At 40.2% G+C, this 17,103-nt stretch overlaps 1 protein-coding gene across 1 annotated transcript in view; it reads right to left on the bottom strand.

Moving 5' to 3' along the window:
• Positions 1-17,103, bottom strand: part of NRDC (nardilysin convertase) — a 50,913-nt gene that overhangs the window by 18,152 nt on the left and 15,658 nt on the right. The window contains exons 7-21 of the mRNA XM_066623837.1: positions 14,748-14,870; positions 11,924-11,981; positions 10,781-10,854; positions 10,559-10,628; positions 8,623-8,700; positions 7,927-8,047; positions 7,777-7,835; positions 7,407-7,461; positions 5,045-5,149; positions 4,713-4,836; positions 3,866-3,952; positions 3,075-3,194; positions 907-958; positions 330-480; positions 110-237 (exon numbers count right to left, since the gene is read on the bottom strand). Coding sequence (XP_066479934.1) covers positions 110-237; positions 330-480; positions 907-958; positions 3,075-3,194; positions 3,866-3,952; positions 4,713-4,836; positions 5,045-5,149; positions 7,407-7,461; positions 7,777-7,835; positions 7,927-8,047; positions 8,623-8,700; positions 10,559-10,628; positions 10,781-10,854; positions 11,924-11,981; positions 14,748-14,870 — 1,405 coding nt within the window. The remainder of the gene's footprint in view (positions 1-109; positions 238-329; positions 481-906; positions 959-3,074; positions 3,195-3,865; positions 3,953-4,712; positions 4,837-5,044; positions 5,150-7,406; positions 7,462-7,776; positions 7,836-7,926; positions 8,048-8,622; positions 8,701-10,558; positions 10,629-10,780; positions 10,855-11,923; positions 11,982-14,747; positions 14,871-17,103) is intronic.

Here is a 17,103-nt window from a genome sequence, read left to right as displayed (position 1 = left end):
GTGCCTCTTACCCAGTTAGCAGGCGTTGTATAACTTTATATGCCTGTAACTACAGTCTGCTCTCTCAGGTCAGTGATTCTTTGTTGTTTCATGGACCCAAAACACTTACTTGGCCAGTGTCTCTGGTTTGATGAGGATATTGAAGTAAGTCTTTTTCAGCTGTTCAGTTATCATCTCAAAAACTTCTGGAGTAAAACTGAAGTCAGCCAAGTGGTCAATGAGAAGTTGAAACAGCAGCTAGAACAGAAAATTAAACTCTGGTTTCCTAGAGCAATTTGACAGAGCCAGATCATTTTTTTCAGAAGGAATCAAAGAGCTAAAATGCTTACAGGTAGCTTGTGATTGAATCCTTTCACACGAATGATCAATCCATGCTCTCCCGCTACCAATTTATATTCCAACTGAGCAACATCTGCTTCATATGCAGGTTCAGCAAGGTTGTGCGCAAGGATGTTCACAAATGTATCAAAAAGCACCACGCTGCACAGAGTGATTTGTAATGGTGGAGAATAAAAGGTAAGATTGTACATAAGACTTTTACACAATAATATTCACTGAAACCACACCGTTTCTCAAAATAGCAAAGATTTCATTTCCCTAAATCATTTACATTCTGTACCAGTCCTTTTTAAACAATCTGCATTATAGTATATACTAGAGCTTGACACAAGGCAATTTGAATACATGGCATGGCATACGAAATATCATGATTACCACTTACTAACACCACCTACTACCACAATTTTTTTCAGCAGTAACATCATTCCTAAGAGCTGTGGACAAGAGAAATAACATAGGCCTTTCCCCAATGACCTGACAAACTGCAGTACCGCAATGCAATTAAAACATTTCTGCTGCAGAAAAATAAAGCTAACCCAAGAACAGAAAAAAGACTGTAACCCTTACTTCTCGGCAGACTGCTGGATCAGTGGTGAGATGAGATGAAAACGGATATAAGCTGAAAGAAATAGTTATAATGAGCAATAACAGCAGAGAGTTTCTTCAGACAGCTGTTTCTTTCTGAGACTTTCAGATTCACAATTCCCAACCTTGTTTTAAATACAATGGGGAATGAACGTCTAGCTAGATGTAATTCATTTATACATTCAAAGAGAAAGACTGGTTATGCAAGAAGGACCTTTTTTTTTAAGTCTTGATTGGCAAGATGTATCCTGTAACATTAATAGAGGATGGGTGTCTATAAGCTGCTGAGAGAAACAGGGTTTCCAACCCAATAGAGCACTGTTTCCCAACCTGTAGGTCTCGACTCCCCAGGGCAGACGTTCCCAACCTTCTTTTGGGATGCTATCCCCTTAAGGAGGGTAGTGACCCAACTCGGGACCTACAGTGCCATTCGAATGTCACTTCTGGGTTTCATTGCCACTGCTACCACCAAATAGTGCTTTTTTACTTACATGCAGTTGGTAATGGCAGCAGCAGCAGAGAAACCCAGAAGTGCCATCAGGTCACTAACCTCCTTAAGGGGTTAGCATCCCAAAAGAAAGTTCGGAACCACTGCAATAGAGGAAGGCTGAGTTAGCTATCCTACCACTTCCTGGTTGAGCAAAACGCCATATGAAGAACACAACCTTCCTCAAATCAATTGTACACATTGCCAAAGTCATAAAAGTGGCAACTTCAGTAGAGTTAGAAATACATGAAGCCAAAATACAATGTTTACATGCTATCTGAAATGTTCCAAGTCTTCATTTCCTAAGAATAGGAATAGCCCCATTATGTAAACAGAAGCAACTTGCTGCTTTATGCTGCCAAGATGCTGACTGACTTGGTCTGAAGGCTAGTTTCACTTGCATATTTTTAAATACAAAAACAAATACAAAGGAAATAGAGTTAGTATGCTTCACAACCCAATCAGCAGAAGAAGTGTACAGCTATGTAGAAGTGAGACTTAGGCCTAAATCCTAATCAACTTTCCAGCACTGACACAGTTGTGCTAACGGTGCGTGTGCTACATCCTGCAGTTGGGTGGCAGTGACGGAAGGCTCCTCAAGGTAAGGGAATGTTTGTACCCTTACCTTAGAGCTGCATTGCCCTTACCTCAGTGCTGGAATGTTGGTTAGGATTGTGACCTTAAACTCTGCAAGTTACTACACTGATCAGGAGGCTCAAAATATCCAAGCACTTGCATAAGGGTCTAACTAGCATGGCAGTCACTTCAGATCTGTTGAGCAGATCTGGTGGTGATTGGTTTTATACAACATTTTAAAGATCAATTTTCTAAAATGAGTATGGAGAGGTGATTTAAATTCACAGCCATCTCATTACTAAATGTTCTGAAAAATCACTAATGCTGGCAGGCACAATATGTGCCCAAAACTATCTTGTATGTTGACCTACTGTAAGAAACCAGTATAAAGGTATATGAGTATTTGCTTAAGTAACTGCAAAATAAATTGCATGAGAAGAACCAACTAGAAATTTCGTGCTGTTTGGAATGTACACTATTTTAAAGGATAGAAATGTATTACAGCCCAAGCCACCATAATTCCCCAAACAGCGATTCAGCAGAGCCAACATGGCCTCTGCTAAATCCTGCAGGACAGTTTCAGCCTTGGGTGGCCTCCTCAGAGTAAAGGAACATTTGCTCCCATGGCCCAGGTAAGCCCCTGAGCGCCTGGTGGGTCAACGTGGACCTGAGCCAGCGATATAGTTGGCACAAGTCCACATTGACCTGTAAAGGTGGATCAGGACCAGGAAGGGGGTCAGGATTCAGTGGGCATCACTGCCGCCAAACCCACTCCTTTCCTGGGCCCAATCTATCCTCCTCTTGCCCCCGTTGCCACCCTGTTCCACCCAGCTCCTGTCCTGTTCCTCCCGCTACCTACCTTCCTCCTGGCCCCTGAACACACTTACCAGAGGTGGTGCGCCTCTAGCATCACACAAACCTAGCTGCTTGCCACTCTCCGAGGCAACCATGCTGCACTCTCCAGCAGAGACACATCTGCGACTGCCACAAGCCACACTGCACCAGCAGAACATACATTCCATCGGTATAGCACACAGTTAGGCTTGGGCACTTAGTAAGTTTATAGACACACATATGAAGAGGTTACCTTTGGGGATTTTGAATTTATCATCCTTCTTGAACCACAATGAACCTTGCTCGGTATTCATGATGCTGACTGGATATTCTGTCTGTGGGCAGTCAGGGGCCTTCAGAGCAAAATCAGTTGCTAGTCAGAGAAGAAATAGAGTTAGTATGCTTCACAACCCAATCAGCAGAAGTGTACAGCTATGTAGAAGTGAGACTTAGGCCTAAATCCTAATCAACTTTCTAGCACTGACACAGTTGTGCTAACGGTGCGTGTGCTACATCCTGCAGTTGGGTGGCAGTGACGGAAGGCTCCTCAAGGTAAGGGAATGTTTGTACCCTTACCTTAGAGCTGCATTGCCCTTACCTCAGTGCTGGAATGTTGGTTAGGATTGTGACCTTAAACTCTACAAGTTACTACACTGATCAGGAGGCTCAAAATATCCAAGCACTTGCATAAGGGTCTAACTAGCACAGCAGTCACATCAGATCTGTTGGTGATTGGTTTTATACAACCCCCCAAGTTTCTGCTGTAATTCTCCCTAATTGCTTGGAATACAACATATTAGAACTCGAACCTAATAATCTGATCCATTCTCTTCTGGCATTACAGTAAAGAGCATTTTCTCTTTTACCCTTCATAGAGGGTAAAAGACATAAAACAAAGACATAATCTTTATTTTACCCCCCAAAAAAGAGTATGTCTTTTCTTAATTTTTTAATTGAACTATTTGTTTTAATCACATTTACAGAAAGGAACCCAACCCATATTCAGCTCTGAGCTAGGTATCCACAAAGCCATGTCTCACTCACCAATATATTTGTTTTCTTCAGGCAGGTGCAAGTCCGAATTTAACGGGAAATCACTGGCCCACATATTACTCCAGGAATTATCAACATCTGTGCACATGAATGAGCATAACATTAGGCTACTAGAAGTAGACAAACTTGGTAAAACTGCACCTGGTAAGATGTTACATCTAGCTGTAGAAATCTGTACTGATAAGACTCCAGTGCCTTCACTCACCCTGTTCCAAGAGGCAAGAGCAGACTACCTATTCCTCCCTCCCAATTTAAGGAGTTTACAAGATTAGAACATGGCCTTTTGGAAACTATAAAACCCTACTGCATAGACATTCCCCAAGTCCTATAATCAGGGACCCAACAACTCTCAGGAAGACAAGATGTAGATTTCAACCCCATTCCAGTAAAACTGTCCCTATTCACCTAGCATAGGATCTTTTCTAGTGGCTGTTTGCAGGTATTTCTTCGGCATCTTTATAGATTGTGAGCCCTTGAGGCAAGGAACCATTTATTTTGCTAAGTAAACCATTGTGTGATCTTTTTGAAAAGCTGTATACCTGTATAATTCTTAATAATGCATACCACATCCAATCCCACTCCTTTAATAGCCTCTTTTTGCAACCAAAGCTACTTCAGAAGACTCAAAGTTGCTTTAGTAGCTAAGACAATGAGCTGCCAATCAGAACTTTTTCAATTCACATCTTGCCTCTGTTATGAACTTGCTAAGTGGCACAAGGCAAGCCCTCTCAGTTTCAGTTTCCAGATGGAATAACCTGCTTATGTTACAGGATTGTTTTAATGGCAACATCAGGGTAGCACTCAGAAAGCACTATATAAATCATGTTGATTATTTTACCTTCAACACTATATTGTGTGCCAAACCACCTCTCCTTCAGATGACACTGGCCTTCATGGGCAGCAGATAACAGAATAAGATTGGCTTGCTGGGGACACAGTTGATTAAGAGCCTCAGCAATGATCTGTTAAAGAAAAAAGATTCAAATGTATCTTACTCATACAAAACTACAGACTTTGTTTCGCTACTTCATTTTGAAAACATGGGGTATGAAGGACTGTAAAACCAGAACCCTAGCTAGTGGAATCTGTGGCTTTGAAATGGATTTCACTGTGATCCAAGTTCTAAGACCTCCTTAATGTCATATAACAAGGTCAAGCAAGTTCACTTACCTCTGGTTTGTATTCAAAGAGAAGCTGGTCTCCTGTCAGAATATCCTCCTTTGGATATAACTGCATATTTTCACAAAGGCTTTCCACATACTCAACTGGATCAGTCTGTAAATAAGCAATTCAGTTTAGCTTACTGATCATTTGAACTTTTGCTTAACTGTTCTTTTAGTTGATCTTAAAAGTAGATTCAAACAATCAGTTTTCTCCCTCCAGGGTGCAGTTTTCATGTCTCATGAGCTCCACTTCTTGCTCAGTTGTTCACAACAGTTGACAAATTGGGCCTTATGCCCATTGCATGGTCCAAGGTTATAGTCCCAATTTACTAAACGGGTGATAGTAAATCTCCAGGCAGTTACAGACCCATCAGTCTTTTATCAGTAGTTGGGAAGTTGTATACTAAGCCTCTAATGTACAGACGGACTGACTGGATCAGTGGAAATGATGTTTTGGGACCAGAACAAGAAGGATTTAGGAAAGATAAATTATTTTAGACCATTGTCTGGTCCTTTCTCATCTTATCAATAAACAGATATTATAGGCCAAGGTTCATTTGCTTGTGGTCTTCCTGGATTTGAAATCAGTCTTTGACACAGACAGTCACTCTGTGGGACAAACTTACTTGGAATGAATAAAAGACTCCTTACCTTGATCAGGAAGTTATAATCCGGTACAAGCTGTCAAGTAAGAGTCTATCAGAGAAGCGAATTATGCGAGCCAATCCCAATTTTAAAAGGAGTTAAACAAGGCTTCACCCTTGCTCCTACCCTGTACAATTTATTTATAAATCATTTTGCTCAATAGCTGAAAAGTGTTGATGCCTATTATGTCCCAAATTAGGATCTTTACATGTTACACTGCTTTTATATGTGAATGACATGGTCTTATTATACGAGAACAGATTTGAAATGTCTGATAATTAGCTGTAAAGATTTTTTAATCAAAAATAAGCTGCAATTGAATTATGATCTATCAAAGATAGTCATATTTGGTAAATTCCGGAAACCATTCTCTTGGTCCTTTAAAGGGAACAAAATAGAACAGGTGATGGAGTTCAAATATCTGGGCATTTATTGTCATTTTAAATACTCATGAGTCAACACCATAAAGTGGTAAACCCACCCAAGGTCACAGCACAGGCCATCATGCACTTTTACTATATCAGGGTAACTCCTATGTTCTGGCTGCGCTATTGGCCTTGAATGCAAAAACCATCTCACAGCTTTTATATGGGATTCCTATTTGAATGTTGGCTTTTAATGGTGTAGGTGAGAGGGATCAGGCGACATCTGGGACAATTTTTGGTGTCCCAGGATGTGTAGCATATACGACCCTCTGTCTTGAGTTGGATCATTTTACACTGGAGACCCTGGCTTGGCTAAAGGTTTTCAGATTTTGGTTGAGAGTGCATTTCCAGATGAATCAGGCTAGCCTACTCTGGAGTCTCCTATCGGACTCAGTACCTCCTCCAGCATTAGCCCTACTGAGTAAGAAGATACATTCTATGGGGCTTGCACTTGACTTCTTAGGTTTGATGACTTTAGATCAGGCCTTTACAACCTTGAAAGTAAGGCTTTTTGATATAGAACAGCAAGACCTGTATGGTAATGCTTCTAAAGTTTGCTCCCCACTTTATTTTCAGCTTCCAGTCACATTTGGCAGGAGGCCCAAGTACCTACATCTTTTGGAATGTCCCCAAGAGTGAAGGGCTTTTACCCTTATTTAGGTGTAACTTCATCCCGTCGGAATTGTTGTTCAGCAGATTCAAAAGGTTGCCAGCTGAGGAGAGACTCTGCTCTTGTGAGCTGAGAAGTGTGGAATCACTCCACCATGTTATTCTATTGCCCATTGTATCAGGATTTACGGTCATACTATCTAATCCCAATCCTGGCCACTCCCTCTGGAATGGAATGACCAGGACAAAATTTGTTATATTAGAAGTGTGGATGTGGAGTTATCAGAGGTGGTGGCCAAGTATATAAAGCTGATAACCTTAACGGTGGTTTCTAATTGTTGAATTTCTGTTATGATATTTGATTTTAATATGATAGGGATGGGCCAGGATAGCAAATTGTGGGAAAATGTCAGGTATTGTATGCAAATTCATTATGCCAATAAACTAATTTATTGAGGTAATCTTAAATTAGGGAGAGCAGAGCAAAAAAAACCAGGGAAACACCCAAGGCATTGGATCAAACTACATTTTTTACCCAATGACCAATGTGTAAATGTCAGTATGAAACTGCCATTTAAATCTATAACACCTAAACTTCACCAGGCTAGAGCATGGGTAAGGGTAAGTCATGTACAAACAGTATGAAAACTTCATGTTGACATATTTCAAGAAGTATGATAAACTAAATACCTGTTCTTGGTAATGAAATTCATTAGCTTCAATCTTCTGGATCTCCTCCCATATTCTGTGGGTAATGAAATAATGCTCTCATTAAGCAGCCATATTTGTCAAGAACTGAACACTATTTCCAGCAATTAAAAATGTACGTAGAAAGTCTGGAACTAGGATATAGAAGAATATTCCTCTGTCTCACTACATTCATTTTGGAATTTTCAGGCACTTCTTTTCCTTCCAAGCTTTGCCTTTTTAGGGTGACTTACAGTTCCTCTACCCCTTTCAACAGCCATTCCCTATTTCCAACTCAAATACAGAAATTAAAAGGAGAAAAGCTTAGTAACAACTGTGGTTCACTAGGGTCAAACTTCAATGTTCTAATTACCTTTGGTCTGGTCCTGTTTTCTGCAACATCTTCAAATACTGAAATACTACATGAGCAACCTGTAAAAGGGACAGACAAAAGCTTCTGTTTTTTGACATTTTGAGGGAACAAAAATAATGAAAATTTTAAATTAGCAAGCTGCTAATTTACCTCATAGAAATGCTTGTAACCTTCATCTGTCAGAGTCACACATATACTGAAGACTGAGTATGTGGAGTTTTGCTCAAATCCTGTCTCACCATTTCCTCCATATAATGCAAGAGCCCAGAATCTGTCAGAAAATATTAATATATTATTACAAAATAATTTAACAAGCTGATGAAGTGAGAAACATTCACACAGATTTCTAATATACTTTCGGACTGGTTGCAAGAATATTTACTACTTGTACTGTGATATGCACAACAGTTGAAATATTATCTGGGTTTGTTGCAAACCCAGAGCAGTGACTAGCAATTTTATCCAGATCTATATTCACAAAGACTATATTTATCTGGAGCATGTGGACTGAGAACTATCAAGTTTACATGAGTAGAATCAATCTCCTCACATGATGGAATCACAATATACACTAGGAATAAGCATGGTAGAGTCTAATGTTAAGTATCACTTAAGTGTTTGTGCTGCTCAATACACAGTCTTCTAAAATAAAATCTAAACTAATGGCAATTTGTCATTCAAGTTGACATTTTTCTGCTTACACACTTCTCAATAGATTGCATTCCAGAAGGCTAATGAAAACAAAATACACCCCTTATACATGGTAATTACGTAAATTATACAATTCAATTTTTTCCTTGTTCATACTTGCTGATTGACAATACCATTAACTATCAGAAAACATACTTTTTTCTAAGATATGACAAAACACTGCCTTTGCCTTCATGTCCAACCAACCAGGAAATATAGTGAAGTGGCTTCACCCTGGAGGAGGAGGTAAAAAAATAAAGTTATAAAACATTCCTAACATCAGAGGAATTAGCAAAATGAACAAGCATATTAAGAAATCTGAGATTTGGGGTTCAGTTAATGAAAAACCAAATCCATATCAGCTACCACAAACAGCGTTCTTATATTCAGAGAGAAACCAACAGAAAGTACGGATTTTTGCATAGAATTCAACCATAACATCTCCTCTCTATTTAAAGGGCACTTTTTGATGAACTTAATAAAATTACTACAAAATTCATTTGGCAGGTGAAGAAATTGAGAATAAGACTGAAATTATTGCAAGACAATAAGAGAACAGCTGGTTTTGGATTACCAGATTGGGAGTTATATTATCAAGCAGCAGCCTTGGTGGATAAAAAATTGGGGAACCATGCCGAATTCAAAAGCAGTAATATTAGAAGCACATGATTTACAAATAGGCTGGTATGCCTTTCTTTTCTATGATAAAGTAAAAAAAATGGATATTTTAGACAACATATTTTAAGATCTTTACTGCAAGGATGGGAACAAATAAGATATATAAAGTATATCATAAACTTTATGATGGATGGATGGATAAGACAAATAGAAACAGATGGATAAGACCAGATGAATAAGACCATTAGAAACAGCAGCTAAACCAAATTGGATTAAAAAAGATCAGAATAGAACATAAAGCGAACTGTTAAATATCAAAGGAGAGCTTCTAAGCAAATAGACTCTGGAAGAGAGAGGAATAAGTCTGGACTGGTGGCATGAATTACAAATAAGATCAAGAATACAAGAAGATTTCAAAATAGGCATCTATGAAGAAGATATTTGATAAAATATTCTTGATTGATGGGAAATATATCAAGAAAATGTACAATTTTCTTCTTGAGATAAAGATGGAAGATGAAGTAGTGAAAGACTCAGTGGTGTTATGGGCAAAAAACTTTGGATATAATATTTCAATTGATGATTGGAATCAAATTTGGAATTTAAATATTAAATTAACTATAGCGGTTTCTTTTAAAGAGAATATATAAAAAAGGTTTTACAGATGGCATCTGACTCCAGATAAAATAGCAAAAATGTACCCAGGTTTATCAAATAAGTGTTGGAAATGTAACCAGATTGAAGGTACTTTTTATCATATGTGACTTGTGAAAAAGCTAAGATATATTGGAAAATGATACAAAAAATTTTTAAACAGATATTTAATGTTGTAATACCATTCAAACTGGAAATATTCCTCCTGAATATAAATGTCCGAAATTAAAGACTTACAAAAGAAATATATTATTATACAGATCAACACAGCAGCAAGAATACTATATGCACAACTATGGAAATCTACAGATATTCCTAACACTGAAAAATTAATAGATAAGATTTATGAAATTGCAGAAACGGATGTATTAACAGGAAGAATGAAAGAAAGATTTAGATAAAGTAAGAATATATTGGAAACCTTTATGACTGGATAGATAGTATTGAATAATTATAGATTGAGTAGATTATGTTAAGCATTTTAATGCCATATGCAGTGATGATTAATATGGATAAGTTCACAGCTAGTTTTATTTTGATGTTTAAACTTTGTTTTAAAATGCATTTTGTGACCCAATGGCCAAATATCCTGTTGTGTTGTCTAACCTGTGTAACCCCATACCCAAGTTTATCCCACATCTTTGCCCCGTATCTGTAATAAATAAATAAAAATTAAAAAAAGAATGCAGCCATAACAAATGACGATGACACCACAAGCAGGTTCTGCCACAACAAGTATTTACCTGTAATACTGGTAAATTTACCTGTAATACATTACCTATATTTACCTGTAATACTTAAAAAAATGTAAAAAATTTACCTATAATACTGTTCTTGTGGAGGAAGAGACCAAGTGATGTTCAAAGAGTGAGTTTTTCTGATTGGAACAACTGAAGAAAAAGCAACATATAACTGTAAATTTTAAAGCATGATCCTCATAATTTATCTCAGAAGAAAATGTGTATGAGAAACAGACTCTTAAAATATTGTTATGTTTACATAACTACTGGTACCATATAAATTATCCATCCTAAACACTCACCTCTGTAAACTTTATGAAAATCAGGTGTGTCAAAAGGCTCTGTCAAGTGGCTAAACTCTGCTCTGGGTAAATCACTTTCAAAAGAAAGAAAGACAGAAAAAGTTATATAGCATTTCCCCCTCTGAATGCAGTCTGCTATGTCCAGTGCCTACATGAGAGAGCCCCATTATCACATGGGCCGCCCTTTTAGCCATGCTGCTTCTGCTGAGTCATCACTCTGCAGAGCACCTCTCAGCTGCTGAGCTGCAAATGCAAATGTTGAACTGCTAATGAATTCCTAAGTAAGAAAAAAGTGCTTATTGCTGGTTATCACCTGCTTAGTGACGTTAGTTCCCGCTTAATGACATCACTTCCAGCCCTCAGCAGGCACAATGAATGCTAGTCAGCCCCACTGTACAAAACAGGTTTGACACCCCTGTTCTACACCATCTTGTTTTTAATGCCAACATGCATCAGTTTGCATTGATACCTAGCAATGCAGTAAATTATCAGAAATAAAGCATGCCTAGGAACACAATTACCAATCAACAATGGAGAGGCTTAACCAGCAAGACAGACTAACTGTAGAAAATACTGAACCTTTGGATCATCTTTAAGGATTTTTAAAATTTAACCAAATAATTCACTGCGGAGAAGATTATCATTCAATATAGAAAAGACCAAGTTCCTAGCTAGTGCATAAGCAGATTAGTATTCAAGCCAATACACAGCAACATATGTTGCAACCTACTGTAACTACATGAAAGTAATGCCACTGGGTCTATGTTTCTACACAAGATTGCATATTGCTTGTAAAGTATCCAATCTTTACAATTAAAAAGTAGTAACAGATAAGGAGATATCCCTTACAGAAGACCATCCAAAGCATGCTTTACCGAACCCTCTGCAACATCTCTTTCCCCCACCTTCTGTACTCATCTATGAAAGTTGAGAAACCCAGACTGTAGCATGATGACCACCCATCTCCCTTTCCAAAGCATTAAAGCATGAAGCAGTGAAGAATGCTAGAAAGAAGGGAACAAAGAAAATCTTAAAGGTAAACAAAGCAGGGGACAAAAATGTAATCTTTGTCATGTGATGTGAACGCAAATGAAGGATATGATTTTACATCTTAGTACAAATATGGTAAAAAAAGATTCTTACTTATTTGGAATCTCTGAGAAGATTTCAGTCACCCATTTTTCCAGTGTGTCCAAGGTTTCTAGGAAAAATAAAAAAGCTTGACTTACTGAAGGAGAGAAGTGTTTTCTCAGAAACAATGACACTTCAGAGAACCTGTTCATGGTGTACTTACTTTCAGGAGAGGAAACCAGTTGATCAACCAAACAACGCAAGGGAACAAAACACAAAAATGCTTGCAGACCCAATTCCCTCAGCATACTGACTTGTATTTTCTTCTGACACTTGATTACATTCTAAGGTGTGGTTGTACCTAGAACATTTCATGTTTGCTACAACAGGCATTGGTGTTCAATGTAGCAGCTGTGCACATTTCAGTTCTGCACTCTTCCAGTTTCCCAAGTACACAATATCAGTTAAACCTGCTCAAAACAAAATTAAGGCTGCATTCCAATACACACTTAAATAGGAGTAAAATCTATCAAACACAATGGGACTTCTAAGTACACATGCATAGAATTATGCTGTAGAACTAGACATGCTATGGGTCCCACCAAGAAACCACTTCAAACAGCTCCATATGATGACTGGAATACATAGAGTGGTTTACTAAGGTGCCACAACAGTGTGGAGAAATCTACACCACCACCAAACAGTTCTGGCAGGTACCGCAGTAGAAGCACCATACATGGGCTATTCAAGTGGCTTCCAACATGGAAACAATTAACATACAGGCTGGCTCTTGGGACAGGTCAGTGAAAAAGGGGCCACTTTTCCACTTTAACATAAAAAGACAAAGACATATCTACAATGTTAGCTGACAGTTCCAGTATCATACATAGCTTGGTAATTCAAAAAGCAACAAGAGGATTTGTGTCTCTTTATAGTCAAATGACCAAGTATATAAACTGAATACAGCAAATGACAACTAGTTTAATTTGAAGGAAGAAGCTAGGTAATGCAGGTAATTAAATCTAAATGAATACCAGTGGCCAAACATAAGCCTTGCTTTAAAAAGATGCTGGACACCTAATGTTCCCACAGAGAAAATCTCTGCTCTGTATTTATAGATGATCTAAAAGAACCATCTACTTCACCAGGATTAACTAAAGTAGCACTAGGGAAGTGTGAAATAAGAGGGTATACAAAGAGCAATCCAAAGCACTCAACTGACTCCTTGTGAGCCAGGGAGGCTGGTGCAAGGGCACGTGCCAGCCTCCCCATGCTGGAACCCAGCCTGCAAAGGGAGAGTTCACACCAGCCTAGGGAGGCCAGTGGGGGGGAGGGTTAGGGAGGATGGCAGGAGAGTGGAACGGGAATGTTTCGGTGCAGGGCAGGTGTGGGCAGAGTGGGACTAAGGGGGGGGTGGGCCCGGCCTGGGCAACCTAGGCTGTATCCTAATCCCTCTCCCAAGCAGCCGAGCATTACACCTGGCTGCTTGGATCTGTGCCAGCAAAACTGCTGGCACAGATCTGAGTAGCCCCATTGAGGTGGCTGCTGTACTACAAGGGGCAAGTGGAAATAAATTCCCTTACTCCAAGTTGCATGGCAGCCATCTCTTACCCTGCACTGGATACAGTGCAGGCCAGTCAGCCTGCCTGCTCCAGTGCAGGATCAGATTGGGTTGTTACTCAAACAGCAGTTACCTCCTATAACACTGCGGGTATGTGCCTAGAAAAGAGTGCTGTGTGAAACACTGCTGATGTGTTCACAGTAAGTACTCACCAGTACATTAGGTCAAAGCCTCCTGAACAACTGATCATTGCTGCCATCGCTCCTCCTGCATGGCAGTGGTGAAAGATGATGGGAAGAGCTATTCCCAGGATAGGAGAGGTTATGACTTATCCTTGGGAACTACAGACTTCTGACGGAAGAAGGCATCTAGGATAAATTGCTTTGCCCAGTGATTCTGATCTTGAAGCATTTTGCGGAAACAAGCAATTGACCCCATACTAGCCAGAACATAACATTCTAATTACCTCAGTGCTAGCCAAAATATGTAGCTTCTGTTGGCTGAAAGCAGACAGTGAGACAGCTGTACTTCTGAATGGTTTTATAGATTTTTCCTTTTTCTACAATACTATAAAAATTACACCCAGGACAAAGAGTACAGTAACAAAACAGTCACATGGGAAGTCATGTTATACAAGAGGCAATATATTCAAATACTTCTTGATTAAGGGCACAATCCAGAGGGCGCCCTGGGCTGATGCAAGTTCCTTGTGACGGCCCATCGTTGTCATGAAAGGGCAGTAAAGCACTTTCGCACCAACATAAGTGGAATTAGGCCAGCACATGGACTTGTGCCAGCCTCCCAATGCCAGTGCAGACTGCAACAGGGTGAGTTGCATCACCTGAGTTTTGCCGATGCAGGAGTCTGGGGAGGGCCAGGAGGAAGGCATTTCAGGGTGGGGGGGAGAGTGGGCGGTGAGCGTTCCCGGGGTGGGGGGGAGTGGTAGGTGGGGCCAGGATCCTGCAGTTATGCCGGATCCTAACCCTGTTCCCGGGCAGCCTGGGGCATCCCAAGCTGCTTGGATTTAAGACTGCACCTCTTGAGATGGTGCAGATCTGAGTAGCCCCATTTGGGCTGCTGTGGTTTTACACAGGGTAAGGGGAAGTGATTCCCCTTGCCCCAGGCTGAGCCGCTTTCAGCCCCAATCCTGCCTTGGATGCAGCACGGCCTGCTCCAGGGCAGGTTAGGATTGTGCTGTAAATCACTCTGCTGTACAAGCAAAATATAAGCCAGTGCAGAAGATCTTTTATAACTCTTGCCAATGCCAAGTTTAAGTCAGATGTCAACGTCACATATTCCAGTTGGGTCTTTTAGTTTCAACTAACATGACATTACCTTTAGATTGCACAACCAAAGTCATGTATTGAGCCGAGTAATAACGCTGCCAGAATTCCCTCAGCCTGGTATAGGTATCAATGTTGTTTTGCTTTGGCTCATGTTTCAGCGTGTCTGCATTACCTGGAAATAATGGTTAAACAAAAAACCACAAAGTTGCTTATTCTCAAAACACTCTTCCTGAAATTCTCATACTTTTGATTAAAATGCTTAACAGTTTAAAATTATCTTCTGCAGTCAGCAATGACAAAGCAACCACTGGGAATTCAAAATAAAAGGGGAAAGCTGTCCCCCTCAAACCAAAAAACAAGAATATTGTAAATTTGGGAGTGGCATTCTCCAGGGGGCATTCTCATTTCTTTGGAATAACTCCTTTTACAAAGTAGGAGGCAGAACCAGCTTGCAAATTTGACCCCTACGTAGACAGAGGGGCTCCTGGATCTAGAAAAAGCAGGAAGCACCATGCAAACAAATGACTAGAACAGCATTTCTTAGTGTCTGTCACCCGCCGTACCACTTTACATGATCCATCTATTGGAAGTACTCCCAAAAATAACTGACAATGATGTCACACTAGTTACTTCTGGATTGGGAGGCCAGACACAACATGACAAACACTGGTAAGAGGCTCAGGGTGGACTGGATGGCTTTTTCAAGTACATGAAAAGGACATGCTGGAGCTCGACCTGCTGAGACAAGCCTCCTGCTACTTTTTGCATTGTGTTGCTGATCTCACTGACAGGTGGAGGGAGTCTGAAGGTCCCGCACATACCATCAGACTCCACCTCACACATCAGTAGTACAAGTACCATTGGTTGAGAAACACTGCTCTAGAACATGTCCAAGACTTTCAGAGGATCAAAAAAGTAATGTAAATGATAATCAACTCATAATACATTTAACACCCTGACAGACACAAGCTTAAGAACAGCCCCACTGGATCAGGCCATAGGCCCATCTAGTCCAGCTTCCTGTATCTCACAGCGGCCCACCAAATGCCCCAGGAAGCACACCAGATAACAAGAGACCTGCATCATGGTGCCGTCCCTTGCATCTGACATAGCCCATTTCTAAAATCAGGAGGTTCCACATACACATCATGGCTTGTAACCCGTAATGGATTTTTCTTCCTGAAACTTCTCCTATTCCCTTTTAAAGGCATCCAGGCCAGATGCCGTCACCACATCCTGTGGCAAGGAGTTCCACAGACCAACCACACGCTGAGTAAAGAAATATTTTCTTTTGTCTGTCCTAACTCTCCCAACACTCAGTTTTAGTGGATGTCCCCTGGTTCTGGTGTTATGTGAGAGTGTAAAGAGCATCTCTCTATCCACTTTATCCTTCCAATGATTAATTTTTTATGTCTCAGTCATGTCCCATCTCAGGCGCCTCTTTTCTAGGCTGAAGTGGCCCAAACGCCGTAGCCTTTCCTCATAAGGAAGGTGCCCCAGCCCAGCTTACATAGAGTGTTCTACTCTATCCCAGGAACCCCTACCTGCTACCCCTACATGCAATCTATTGTCCAGAAGGATGAACTGAAACACTTGGAAAAAAGGTGGGCAGAATGCCCCATTCCTCGCCCAGAACAGGAAATGACATTCAAGTAGCAATTCCCATTTTCTCTGGCAGAGGAAGGAAGGTTTTTGCAATTCTTTGGGATGTACAAAAGCAGATACAACACAGGGCAAGCTTCTAGCCATAGAGAAACTCTTAATTTCTAAGATCCCATGGCAGATAAGTATTGTAGATGTGAGCACATCAATCTCCAAAAAGATGGGTGAATGTACATGAAGAGGCCCATTCTGCTGCTCTACATACCTCATCCATGTAGGATTGGTCCCAGAAAGTTATGATACTGTGTCAAAATAATCATTTTATATTCTAGTATTGCTATTTAACCATGCTAAATTATTCCTCACCACATGTCGCAAACTTAGGGGGGTTTGGGGTGCTCAGAGTTCTTGGTTCTCAAACCCTAAAGCCCTCAAGGCCCCTCTGTTCAGTAGTACTGCCATGACCCTGTATGTGCCAGTGCCTCAATCCAGGGACACTGAGACCCTCTAGGCTTAATTCTATCCCTTGCAGGCACTGAGCTCTTTCTTCAACTAGAGCTTCAGTCCTCAAGTTACTAGACGTCAAGAGCACTTGGTAGCTTGCTGAACGGCTAGGCAGGATTCTGAACCCTTGATCACAACAGACAATAAAACAGCTTAGTAAAAGGTATTTTAGTTTGTTAAGTACATAAGGCAGCAAACACTAGAAGCATAAACATCTAGGAAACATATCAACACTAAAATAATAAAGCTAGCTGGCTATCTCTCACCTGGGTCAGTTACTCTTGTAGATCTTTTAGCTC

This window comes from Tiliqua scincoides, chromosome 4, assembly GCF_035046505.1.
Source record: "Tiliqua scincoides isolate rTilSci1 chromosome 4, rTilSci1.hap2, whole genome shotgun sequence".
Classification (NCBI taxonomy): Eukaryota; Metazoa; Chordata; class Lepidosauria; order Squamata; family Scincidae; genus Tiliqua; species Tiliqua scincoides.
The sequence above is the reverse complement of the archived record's forward strand: the minus strand, read 5'-3'. Positions and strand labels throughout refer to the sequence as shown.